At 36.3% G+C, this 12952-nt stretch overlaps 1 protein-coding gene across 1 annotated transcript; it reads left to right on the plus strand.

The window, feature by feature from the left end:
• The first annotated feature begins 5910 nt into the window (after positions 1-5910).
• On the plus strand, positions 5911-11307 carry LOC107098099 (macrophage-expressed gene 1 protein-like). Its single transcript, XM_015395566.1, has 2 exons — positions 5911-6363; positions 8412-11307. The coding sequence occupies exons 1-2, from the start codon at positions 5911-5913 to the stop codon at positions 10071-10073; spliced, it is 2115 nt and encodes a 704-aa protein (XP_015251052.1). The 3' UTR covers positions 10074-11307.
• Positions 11308-12952: the final 1645 nt, after the last annotated feature.

The following is a 12952-nucleotide window of genomic DNA, read 5'->3' on the forward strand; positions in this document are numbered from 1 at the left end:
CCCCAAACCAGACTTGTAGTCATTCTGTATGATATAAATGAGACTAAAGCTGAGGTGTTTATTTTCAGTAGTTTTTAAACCCCAAAGACTGACTCACTCTAAAGATCAAGTCTATTGGTATAAAGTGCCATCAGAACCGTGACCAGTTATAAAACAGAGAAACGCTGCTGCCACTGGCCAAAGGTATGGCCCAGCACAGAATAGCAACATCATTGGCCAAGATTGATTGGCTTTCAATGGCGTCCTCCAGAGGACGAACAGTGGTTTGAAAGAGGAGTAAATGAAGCCATTTTTGTATAGAAAAACTAACCCTTTTTTAAACAGGGGTGAAGGTTTTAGGGTCCATCTCTCCCCTTATGCATTTTTTTCCATTGGTAACTTATTTATTCAGGGCAGGTACGGTCAGGTCAGTTAACTTTGGCATTTATTTTCCATTACATTGCAGAAGTATTTCAATGGGGGGGTGGAGCAATTACGTCAAATCTACAGTTTGACGTAATGTGGTTTGCAAAGACACCGCAACAATGGCCAGCTCCTTATATGTTTGTTGTAAGACTGTTTAAAAGAGAGTACCAAGACAAGCTGTGGATAGCTAGATGAAGCAACCTAGATATGTAAAGGAGAGTTAGAGAACCTATACGTTATCAAATGAAAGATAAGGCTACCTACTGTTAGCTTGCTTTAACAGTGTTCATGTACCAAGCTTAAAAGGATATCATGGTTAAAGATAGTTATAAAAAAAAGGTGTGACACAACCCCCTAACTAATTGGTGACCAAAAGTCCTCTGATGCTGTTTTCACTGTGACTCCAATCAGTAGGAACCACAAGCAAATAGGCACTAGAACTAAAAACAGATCCATGTAACCTTTAGAAATGGAAACATTGAAAATCAACATGTTAAACTGATACTTGCACTTGGTACTTTCTTAAAACTGTCATCAGCACTAACAACTGTTAGTCCTTGTTTGATTGTGAGCAACCTATTTTGATTGTTTCCACTAACTGGTTGATCGACTATGCAAAGACGCTGCTTAGACTTAGACAAATCACTATATTTTTTTGATAAATAGAACACATTAGTAAAAGATTGTATAATATATTTTACATGACAGCTGAAATAGACGTAAGATATTCCTTAGCTTAAACTGTGTGCGGTGTGATTTGATTTAAAGGAAATGCTGTATTTATATGTAGGCGTCCTAACATGAATGTTTGGTTGTGAGGAATAGTTTGAACAAGAACTACAATATATACTGCCTCCCCTTTTTTGAGGAACATTTTTGTTTGGATATATTTACTTTCCTCCATAAGATAAAAAAAACATCTCTCAGCTTGACTTTATTTTTAATGACGTTATAAAATGTGAAGTACTGCATTTCTAATTTAAAGTTTTTTTTCAAAACAGTTTTTTATTAATTGAAAACAGTTGTTTACAATTTTCTAATTATTTATTCAAATTTTGTTTATCAGGTTTCAATTGCTTTTAACCCTCATATTTTTCCATTTGGGAGCACAAAATGCAGATAAGCACTTTTAATACACATATGGAAGGCAAAAAGACCTAAAGATGTGGAAAACAGCAAATGCTGAGCTGGCACAGATATTTAAAATGAAAGACTCAACTACAAAAGACAAATTTTATGTCAGAAAAGGTGGGGATGTTGCCCATGATGCCTTGACAATTTCTGTATGATCTCGGTTTTATCTTCTTTGAATCCAAACTTTTTTCTACCTAGCTGCGTTTATGCTTGCTTCCTCTTATACTGGAAGACTTTACCTTACTTTTATAATGATTTGTTTCTTTAGTACTTTTTCAATGGATAAATTGGACGAATAAAAATTATATATATATATATATATATATATATATATATATAAAGAACTATACATTAATTGTGTCAGTCTGACTTAAAAAAAAAAAATGAAATGTGTCAACTGGTGGTGGATGTGGTTGTGGACCCAAACGCAAAATAGAAGAAGACAACAAAGAATTTTTGCTGATTTCATCAAGATCCAAATGCAAGGGAAGGAAAGTCCAAAAACAAAAAACAGAAAACCAAGAGACGTCACGGAAAACACTCATGAGAAACAAAGAAATGGTCAGAAACCAGCATGAGGAACTGCATATGAGGTGTATATATGGGGGACAGAACAAAGAATGGGCTAATGAGCTGATATGGAGCAGGTGTGGATAGAAGTAACTAGGGGAAAGGAGACTGGCACAAGGGAGTAACAGAGAGTAACTTAAAAAATGCAACAATGCTTAAATATAACACAAAATGGAAAAGAAAAAAATTACCTACGAAAAAGAATGACATAAATAATTGAAAACTCAAAAAGAAGTCCTAAGGGGAGAACCATAGCAGAAATCTTTTTATTAGTTACACAGCACTTAAGTAAACCTTTAACCAAATACTATTTTACTCCTACCTAAGTAAATATATGATATTGAGTAAATACAGTATAGTTATTATTTTGGCAGTGCAAAGATGACCTGCTACATGTTGAATTTTCTGGGAATCACATAATTAACTGCTGCCTTTTATGTTACAATTCACATACAAAATTTGTGAGGTACTGAAACTGAAAATATCAACCCAAAATGTTTAATTTTTATTATTTACCATTAATTTGCAAGTGAGATGAATTGTTGTGGGATATGTGAATCCACAAACTCCAGAAAATATATCCATAGAGAAATATTTCAGGCCAATGAAATGCAATGTCAACCCATTAACCAGAGGCAAAAAGCTGAAGCAAAACAAACATGGCTGCGGCTGTTTTCTTTTTGAAAAATTAGCACAAGTACATGCTTTTTGCCTTTTTGAATAGGACATTTTTTTTCCTGACCGAATTTGGTAAGAGCTTGATTTATCAGTTAACTCCGCTAGTTGTTAAACAAATCAAGCTGCTACTGCTGCTGTGATTGGATACAAATTCGACACGAGAGGCAGGTATCCCATCAGTTCAAAGAATTGTACAGCATGTCCCTTCCTTTTGCAAACACTTTCTACATGAATTCCTCATAGTATCACTCTGGTTTATAAATCTCAAACTTAAATGTTTTTAAGATATGGCGATTAAACATACCCCTTTAAAAAATCAGTTTGTGGCCACACCCACAGGGTATATGAAAGCCAATGGGAAAAGGAGTCATCCATGTAAGGTCCTTGTCTCCTTGTTGATAAACTACAGAGCAAGCATGTAACTTCAGAAGTCACCAAATATCCCCTGAGTGTATATTAAAATGCAGTATAAATACTGTCTGATAAGGCCACAGGCCATTGATAAAGAACAGATTTGAAGATATTATAGTATCATGAAGACCAAGCAAACCATCGGACAGCCTCAGGGTTAAAAGTTGGTAAAGGTTAAAAGTTGTGTTTCTGTTTTAAAACAACATATTAAGTTTCAATACATGAAGTTACTTGAATCTCTTAGATGTAACTGCAAAAAAAAAAAAAAAAAAAAAAAAAAGGTACCCGCTCATGCATGCGAGAGCAAGAATGATTCAATTTCTCCTCGTGCACGCTCCGTTTAAAAGTTGCTGTTTGCATGGCTCATACAAGCTCACTTTCCATAAGAAGATTTGCAATTTTTCCACTATTTCAGACTCACCACTGGTAAGTGAAAATGAGGACGAACACATAGGACAGGCTTACATAAACATACTACCAGAATGATTGACTATTAGGAGGACCACTTTTTATGATGATCCACCCAGAAAAGACACAGAATCAATCAATCAATCAATCAATCAATCAATCAATCAATCAATCAATCAATCAATCAATCAATCAATCAATCAATCAGTATATTCTCCTGGGGGCAGAATCACGTTTTTAGATTTCTATCAGAAAAATTGAAACTCATCACACTAGAAAAGGCAATGAAACTGCAGAAGTTCCTATATAGATGATAATGGTATGGAGTTAAAATACCAATATTGTGACATATATGATATTCATTAAAAATATTGAATCTATCTTAAAATGAAAAATATTTGAAGGCAACATCTGCTCTGCAACGTCCATGGCAGATCAACAATGGGATCTTGTAAGGTTTCACAATATATCACTTATGTTTCTACATTACATTATATCAGGATAAATAATATCTTCACACCAGTATTTTGATATGTATATTGTATCACCAAATACTTGCCAATTTACACCCAACTAAATATAACCTATTTACATAGTATGTAAATTATATATATGATATAACATAAATATAACCTCCACCCTAACTTAGGTGGAGGTTCAACTTCCACCAGAAAATCAACCAGAGTCATAAAGGAATGCTTTGAATGAAACATATCAATGCAGTATATTTGTTCAGCTTGCCTGGTTAAAGTCCAGATCTAAATACGAAAGAGAATATGCAGCAAAAGACACACATGATTTGCAGCTAAAGCTGCGGCTGTAAGCGAGAAGTGACATATTGATTTGGGGGGGTGAGGTGTTAGGAAAGATAATTATTGCACTTATCTCAGTTCTAAGAATTCTGATAAACATGTTTTGTGCTTTCTTTGTCGGTCTATCAACAGAATCGCAATAAATACTTTGAGATGTGTTTTACCATAACACAAGTAAGAAAACTTCAAACTATATTAAAACATTTGCTAGACATAATAACCTAGTGTTACTTTGTTTCATGACAGCTTTTTAAGGACAATGGCAACTTTCTTGGTGTAAACTTACTTTCCACAGAATCTTTTGATAAGCCAAACTGGGAGTTATTTACTAAATGGTTACCCTAACCCTATATTCACTCTACAGCTAATTTTTAACCTAAATATCAAATGTACGTAAATGATTAGAAGGGAGATTAATCCGGCATTGTAAGTGATCAATACTCATGGGGTGATGTACACCATTTCTCTTTCTTATCTCATGTTTGTACATCTGGTTTCTGTTCCTCTTCATATGGGGAACACTATAAATACTTATCTCAACTTAAGTACAGATAAAGGTCAGGATAGATTTTGTTAACAGTAAATCTTTTTTTTCTTCAGAAAGGTTCAGGTCTCCTGTCCTTTTATGGTTATTATACAGGTGCTGTCTTGGTTGCTCTAGGATGCAAAGTGAAACATAGTCGCTTTTATTGCTTTATGCAGTATTGCACAAACAAGTCGACTAATACCGGTAAGTGTTTTTTTTTCTCTTCTGAGAACTCCTCTGTAACAATGATTTATAAACTTTGATCGATTTGGTTCTTGACAGATTACTTATGTTTTACAGTTCAATTTCCTAGAATAGAAAATGGCACAGAATGCTCCTAATATAAATATAATAAACTATAAATCAGTAAAACTACTAAATAATATATTTTTATTATTGTAATTAGATGATTTTTTTTAATTGATAGGATTTTATTTTAATATTGCTATATTGCTGTGAGGTAAGATATTCTGTCAGAATGAGGCTGTAAATGTTATTTCAGTGTTGTTTGAGGGCATCAGTGGTAAATCAGCTTGTATTACATTGGTGGAGTGGTGTTAATTGTGCTTATTAATCATGTGTCTATCCAATTGCTTAAAATAGATTCACATCCTTTACGGTACCTTCATGGTTCTTTCTCTGGTACTGCTAATACAAAATAGGAATTATCTGATTCTTACAATGCACTCCTTATTTGATCAATATCTTTTAAGCAAGTGACAACAAAATGAGAACCTGTTGATGTCTGCAAATGAGTTGCTATTAAATATCTGGAGGAGTGTTGATATTAAAATATGATTGTCTATTTTTCTGTATTTTTAAGCATATAAAATAAAAAAAAACTTCCATCAGAAATGCAAGAAAAAGCTAATCAAATCTCTGTCATGTGATCATGCATTTTAGGGGCAGGACTTAGTGTGAACTTTATATTTAGTCAGATCAGTTTTCACTTCAGACAAAGGCATCATGAAGTCTGCTCTGAAAGTCTTAGGCGCTTTTACCTTTTTGCATATCTGCTTCTCTAGTCCCGTGCGTCGTCCAACCAACTGGCTCAGACAATGCCGGGCCTCCACCAACATCTCCATCACAGCCTTGGAAGTCCTGCCAGGAGGAGGCTGGGACAACCTTCGTAACCTGGACATGGGTCGAGTGATGAACCTAAGCTACTTTCAATGCCAAACAACTGAGGATGGGCTCTACTTCATCCCAGATGAGGTGTTTGTCATCCCACAGAAGGAGACTGGCTTGGAGACCAACTCTGAGATAATCAGCTCCTGGCAGGAGCAGAAAAGCACCACATCTCACTCCATAAACTCAGACGTATCATTCTACTCCATCCTTAATGGCAAATTTTCTCTAGAGAGCACAAGAATGAAATCCCATCAAGTCAAAGATTCATCAACAACAGCCAGAGTGCAGGTAAGTTTTTCATTTTAATTTAGCTGTGTTGTACATAAACAGTACAGTAAAAAGTTTTTTTGTAGTTTTTAATGCAGTACCTTCAAAAGGTTTTCAAAACCCTTTAAAATTTGCACATTTTGTCAATATGGCAACAAAACTGTCCATGCAGTATAATTGCAAGTATTATTTTATTTTATTATGTGATAAACTAACATTGTTTCAAATCAGAATCTGTAATATCTGGCATGCATACATTAATCTACTAATTTATAAAGACTTTCATTGACAACAAGAAATTTTTTGGGATCTCTAACAGCTTTGCACCCATATCTGATCATCAATAGATGTCAGGATGGACTGAGTATATGAAAAAACAAATATCATTATAGTTAAACTATTTGTTTAGGGTCATTGCCTTCTGGAAGACAAAATCCTAACTCAAATCCTTTTCAAACTCAACTTTCACATTTTTTATTAAGAATTACCCTGTATTTGTAGCTTCATCTACAAACCCACAAGTTCTGGTCCTGTCAAAGAATTCCTACAGCATGATAGTTCCATCACCTTTGTTAACTGTATAGATTTAGTGTACAAGGTGATGCACAGCAGGATTTTCCTGCTCATGTAGTGTTTTCATGTCGGCATAAAAGGTAAACAGTCTTTTAGAGTATCATTCATATATCCTCTCCCCCGCACATTGCTTGGGGTCGGGAAACCTTTACAAGAGGCCACCAGGTAACTGTACAGGTGGAGCAGTACAGTACCTGAGTGAAAAAGCAATGCTCTCGAATAACGGGTCCTTCCTACCCTAATGTGGTCTTTAAATCTGGATCATAAGGAAAAAGATGAGATCTCTGATACAAGAGGCTGAAAGAAGTTTCCGCACAGGGTGAATGGGCACCCTCAGATATAGGGTGAGGAGTTAAGCCATGCAGGTAAGAATAGAACTGGGTCTCTTCCACATTGAGAGGAGTCAGCCGAAGTGCCTCAGACATCTTTTCTAGATGCCCCCAGGACTCAGGGAGGATGCTTAGAAGGCAGCCCATGACCCACACTCCTTCAAAATTGTTTGACCACCGATGCAACTTCTTTAAGATTTATTAAACTGCTCCGGTAAAATACATAAGGCTGACTACCATGCAGCTAGAGAAGGGAAAATTTTGATTTCCCAAAATTGATGTTATGGTTCTCCTCTTTTTGGGATTCTGAAGTTTTTAGTTTTCAGTTATCGGTTATTCTGTTTTGTTGATCTTTGGTTTATTTTTCATTATATTAAACCAGTTTGTATTTTTACTCTCTGTTGACCCCCTTTGCTTGCTCCCTTTCCCCTTGGCTTCATTCTAGTTAGTTCCAATCACACCTGCTCCAAATTTAGCTCATTAGCCCATCCTTTGTTCTGTTCCCCTGAAGCCGGGCATACACTGTACGATTTTTTGCCCTTTTCGGGAAGATTCTCCAGTCGTGCAAGAATTTTTCCATCGGGCCGACTTTCAGTCTGATTGTGCGTCGTGTAGTGTACAGGGGGTAATGAAAGGGCAATCAGCCTCTAACGACCACCTCCAAATCAGGAATCGTGAGATCGGGGGAAAATCAGACATGGCTTCTGGAGCGACGAGTCAGAGTAGCGCCATTGCACCATGGAGCCTAGTCGGATGTGGTTTTTAGACGTATTTAGACGTTCGTCATTACCCTCATGACAATAGGTGAGGGTGGGAACATAGATCTATTGTTTTTTGTCCTTCCTTTCTGATAATATGCTCGCTCGTATTGCTCAATCAGAATCAAATTATTTATTTTATAATTTTAAAACTCATAAAAAAGGTACATTGAAGTTCGTTGCGACTTATCAAGAAATTTTAGGGGTATGAAAACCTTTGGAAGACAGTGTGGACGGATCGCTAGAAATAACAAGTATCAATTGGCTAAGGCAATAAATATGTAAAAAAAAAAAATGCAAGCTGTGCTACTTTCAGTCTGGAACATGAACAAATGTGTTGAAATATAAAATAAATGTTTGATTATACAGAACTGAAAATAATCTAAATTCTGATTGCTTCTTTCAAAAGGTCCGCAACTTCATCTACACAGTGAAAGCCTACCCAGACTTCACACTGGATTCACGCTTTTCACAGCAAGTAAAACAAATAGCAGATGCAATTGAAAACAATCAGACAAGGAATGCAGACTATCTCTCTGAGAAGATGGTGCTGGACTATGGAACCCATGTTATCACCAGTGTAGATGCTGGGGCTTCTCTGGTGCAAGAAGACTACCTCCGTTCCTCTTATGTCTCAGATAGTGCCTCAGATAGTTCCACTGTTAAAGCTCAGGCTGGTTTAAATTTTTTTGACAAAATCAAATTTGACATTAGTAGTCAATCAGGTAAAGAAAGATCAACACTTGCAGCATATCAGTCAAACATTCAATACTCCCTTATTAAAAGCCATGGAGGCATACCTTTTTATCCTGGGATCACTTTGCAGAAGTGGCAGGAAAGTACCAGGAATAACCTGGTTCCTATTGACCGTTTAGGATTTCCCCTCCACAGCATTATGAACTCAAACACTTTTCCTGATCTGTCAGAACCTACAGTGGGCAAAGTGGCCCATACAGTGAGCAAGGCAATAGAGCGCTACTACAAGATCAACACCCGTCCAGGCTGCGTTGACATCACCTCCAAGAACTTCAACTTTCAGGCCAATGTGGATGATGATTCTTGTGAGGGCCCTGCCACCAACCTCAGCTTTGGAGGGGTCTACCAAGAATGTACACCACTCAGCCAAGATGCAGGTCCACTTTGCGAATCACTTGCCCAGAAAAACATTGCAACTGGTGACTTCTCCTGTAGCTCACCGTTCTCCGCTACTTTATTACGATCAGAAGTGAGACAGCAGGGTTACACACAGAATTACTGCTATGATGTCAGCTATCCCTGTGGCTTTCTGGGATTGTTCATTTGTAATAGCAGAAACTGTGAAAATGTGTATCATGTTCGCTCTGCACATGTGCATACCTACTGGTGCTCTGTGAATGGACAAGCTTCTAAAAACTCAGGGTTTCTATTTGGAGGATTCTACAGCACTTCCTTTCAGAACCCCATAACCAAATCCAAAAGCTGCGCCCCAAACTTTACTCCAGTAAAATTTCTATCTGATGGCCAAACAATCTGTGTGAGCAGTGATTATGAAACTGGTACCAGGTACTCTGTACCATTCGGCGGCCTTTTCAGTTGTGAGTCTGGTAACCCACTTGCCAAAAACCTGCACAGATGCCCTCCAAAATTTAGCCAACACCTCGTAACAGTAAGTGATGGATGTGAAATTCTTTACTGTGTCCAGTCTGGACTGTTCACAGGGGGTGAGCTGCTACCAATCCATCTCCCTCCCTTTACTAAATCTCCTCTTGTCAGCATGCAAGCCACCAACACTGTGATGGTGATGACTGAAGGAGAGAAGAGCTGGGTCAGGGTAGGACCCACTAAAGCGTGGAAACTTGTTGGACCACAGGAAATCCCAGAACTTATGAGAAAGTTCAATCCTAGACTGAATCAGATGTCGAGTGGGCAAAAGGCAGGAGTTGCATTTGGAGTGATGGGTTTGATAGGACTGGTTGTCATAGTGGCTGTGATTGTTGTTAGGAGGAGGAGGAGGTACTCTGGATTTAGGTCAGGAGGTTATCAGGAAATAGTTGAAGTAGCAGAGAGGGAGACGCCCACTGAGGAGACTTAGAACAAAATTGGATTGTTTTTGTTAATTTCTTCCATTTTGATCTCAGATGCTTTATGATTCTTAAAGCAAATTTTCACAAATTTCAATAATTATTTTCTTGATTTCCGCACCTTTCAGTTATTTTTTTGTTCTGTAAAAAATGGATACTCTTTTTCCCTAATTAGTTTACTCTTACATTAAAACCCCTGGAATATTTGATACCAATCCGAAAAAATTAATTTAAAGTAAGTATTTGTGCAGATTATATTTTGATTACACCTGAAAAACCTGCAATATTGAGGGAAATGCACAACTGTTTATTACCACAATAGAAGAAGACCTAAAGAGACGGTTGGCTCTTTCATTGTCATTGTGAGGAAAAGCTGAAAGGAAAAAGTTTTCTACGTTTCTATGGAAGGATCCCATTAAGTACCCCATTAATAGTTTTGTATAGCACATCTGTGCCTGCAGACCTTCTGACGACCACCATTCATTCATGTGCAGTCTGAAAGATGCTGTAACAACTGTAACATTCTTACCTACCGTACCTATATTTACCACACCTAAGATTGTGGTGTCTTTTGATTTTATATTGATTTTTTAATTATCTAAGCTTATGGTTTAACTTTTTCTCATGTTCTATATATTATATAAGTAGGAAATTGTATAAGCAGACTTCTTTTGTAAAACAGCATATTACATCTGTGCATGCAAAACTTTGCATTATATAATAAAACTATGAAAGGATCTGTATAAAGCAGGTTTCGGCCCCATGGAAATGTTACTTTCTGAAGTGCACACTTCATTTTTAAACTTCATGAAGGACCTATTCAGCTCCAATGTGGCTTAGAAGCACATAAAAAATATAATTTAGTGTATATTGTTTACCCATTTTTCAAGTTCGTATTCTATGAAACTGTGTTTATTTTAACTTTACATGTAAAACATTTTATAAAAGTGCATCAAAGCAATACATCACTTCCATCTGAGTCACTTTTTTCCAAAAAACAAAAAACAACAACAAAAATACTACTATTAAGCTACTATTGTATGTTAATTGCTATTAAAATGGAGATGACTAACCTTTGAAATGTAATATCTGGCTTCATAAAAATAATAACAATGACAGCAGTAAATTTAAGTTTTTTGTGAGTTGTACATATGAATGTTATGACTTTGATCAAATAAAATCTTGGAATCTTCTCAACAACAGTGAGACATCAATGCAGAAGCTGTTTTAAGTTTGTTTTCTTTGGATCATTGTTCATGGGTTGTCTTAAACATCTGAGTAAATGAGATGTTTTATTTCAAAGTCTAAAGTTTCTGGGGCAATTCTTAAAATAAAAAGTATGATTGACAAACCTTTCTTAAAATACAATTCCAATCTTTGAAGTACATCACTATAACTTTTGACTCTAAACATTTTGACAGCCTTTAGTTTTCAGGGTTAGCTGGAAATGTGTGTTGTGTTCTAACTTCATTAGGGCTAAGAAGTTTAGCAACAGTTGTTTAGGTTTAATTCTATCTGCCTGTGTAAACTGACTAAAAATGTGCTGAGGAGGATGGATGTCCATGTTAAAAAAACCCCATCAGCACTCAGACTACAGATTGCTCTGGTGCAAGCTGACAAAGTGAATTTAATTAATTTAGTTTTTAAAAAAGACTCCTTGACAGGTGTCAAAAATGTTCAGAGTTAAAGTCCAGGTGTCTCTGATTTAAGCCTGTTTTGTGGTTTTAGTTCTAATTGTTTTTGCCATGAAACATAAGGATGAATTCAGTAAATAGGAAGGCACTTTATACTCACCGCTAATTATGGTTAAGAATATCTAATGCTGTGAGCCTTTTTGTCTGCCAAAGGCCCTAGGAACCTTGATTAAGTAGCATTCTTGGAAAAACTCTCAAATATGAAATATATGTCTGGTAGCTTTTCACAACATAAAATAACGGGTCATCACTGGATCTTTTAGTGAGATAATGATTATAAATCATGGCTAAACCAACACAGAAATATCTCAGAAAAGACAAAAACAACCCTCTTCTACATCCCATTCCCTAATTTGTACTGAGAACTTATCATGTTTATGAGGAAACCACAAGAAGAGTGTGTGAGCAAGACCCTTAGCCCCACACTGCTCCCTGGGCGCTGCACAATGGCAGCCCACTGCTCTCCAAGGGGATTGGTTAAATGCAAAGGTAAATTTCTCCAATGTGAGATTAATGAAGCTCTATTATTATTATCAATCTTCTGTAATACATGAAAAAATTGTGTGTCCATTAATACCATTAACCTTGAATGTACCAGTACCTGTGTCCCCAGTGAAAACAGTTCTTTCTTGATGCAAATTTTTCACCTGCTAGATAATATTTGTCCAGCGGTTGTGTTTTCTAATGCCTATAGATTAAATTACTGCAAAAAATATTGCAAGAAATAGAGTGCAAACATTTATAAACAGGATTCTTTCATTATCTACTGTTAAAGTATTTATTTAGCTGTACGAACCTTTTTGCACAATGTGCATCAGGGCTATATATCTAATAGCCTAATACTGTATTTATAAAGTAAATATGTGAGTGACCGTCTACCACAAGCGATGGTGGTTTTAAGAGGACAGAAAATATATGTAATATATGTAGGGTATAGGTATACTCGTCTAGGGCTGCTTTTTATGCTGTACTAATACAGCCAACAGTTGCTAAGCAGGCTCAAAAATTGGGAGGCAGAAACAGGTCAATTGACAGGCCAGAAACATAACATATATCTGCTCCTCTGTCATTTGAAGGCCAATTTAACATACATTAAACCTATTCTGAGCCATGTATATTACAAACTATAATCATCAATTTTTACGTTTTGCAATATTTTCCCCCTTAAATTGTTATTCTCTATGGATATTATTTTA

The sequence above is a fragment of the Cyprinodon variegatus genome, unplaced genomic scaffold (assembly GCF_000732505.1).
Source record: "Cyprinodon variegatus isolate N-32 unplaced genomic scaffold, C_variegatus-1.0 Scaffold26, whole genome shotgun sequence".
NCBI lineage: Eukaryota > Metazoa > Chordata > Actinopteri > Cyprinodontiformes > Cyprinodontidae > Cyprinodon > Cyprinodon variegatus.

Excerpts from the sequence above, each read along its gene's own strand:
- LOC107098099 (XM_015395566.1), top strand. The coding sequence starts at position 5,911 with ATGAAGTCTGCTCTGAAAGTCTTAGGCGCTTTTACCTTTTTGCATATC. Across the intron at positions 6,364-8,411 it reads CAACAACAGCCAGAGTGCAG|GTCCGCAACTTCATCTACAC; the intron begins GTAAGTTTTTCA and ends TTCTTTCAAAAG.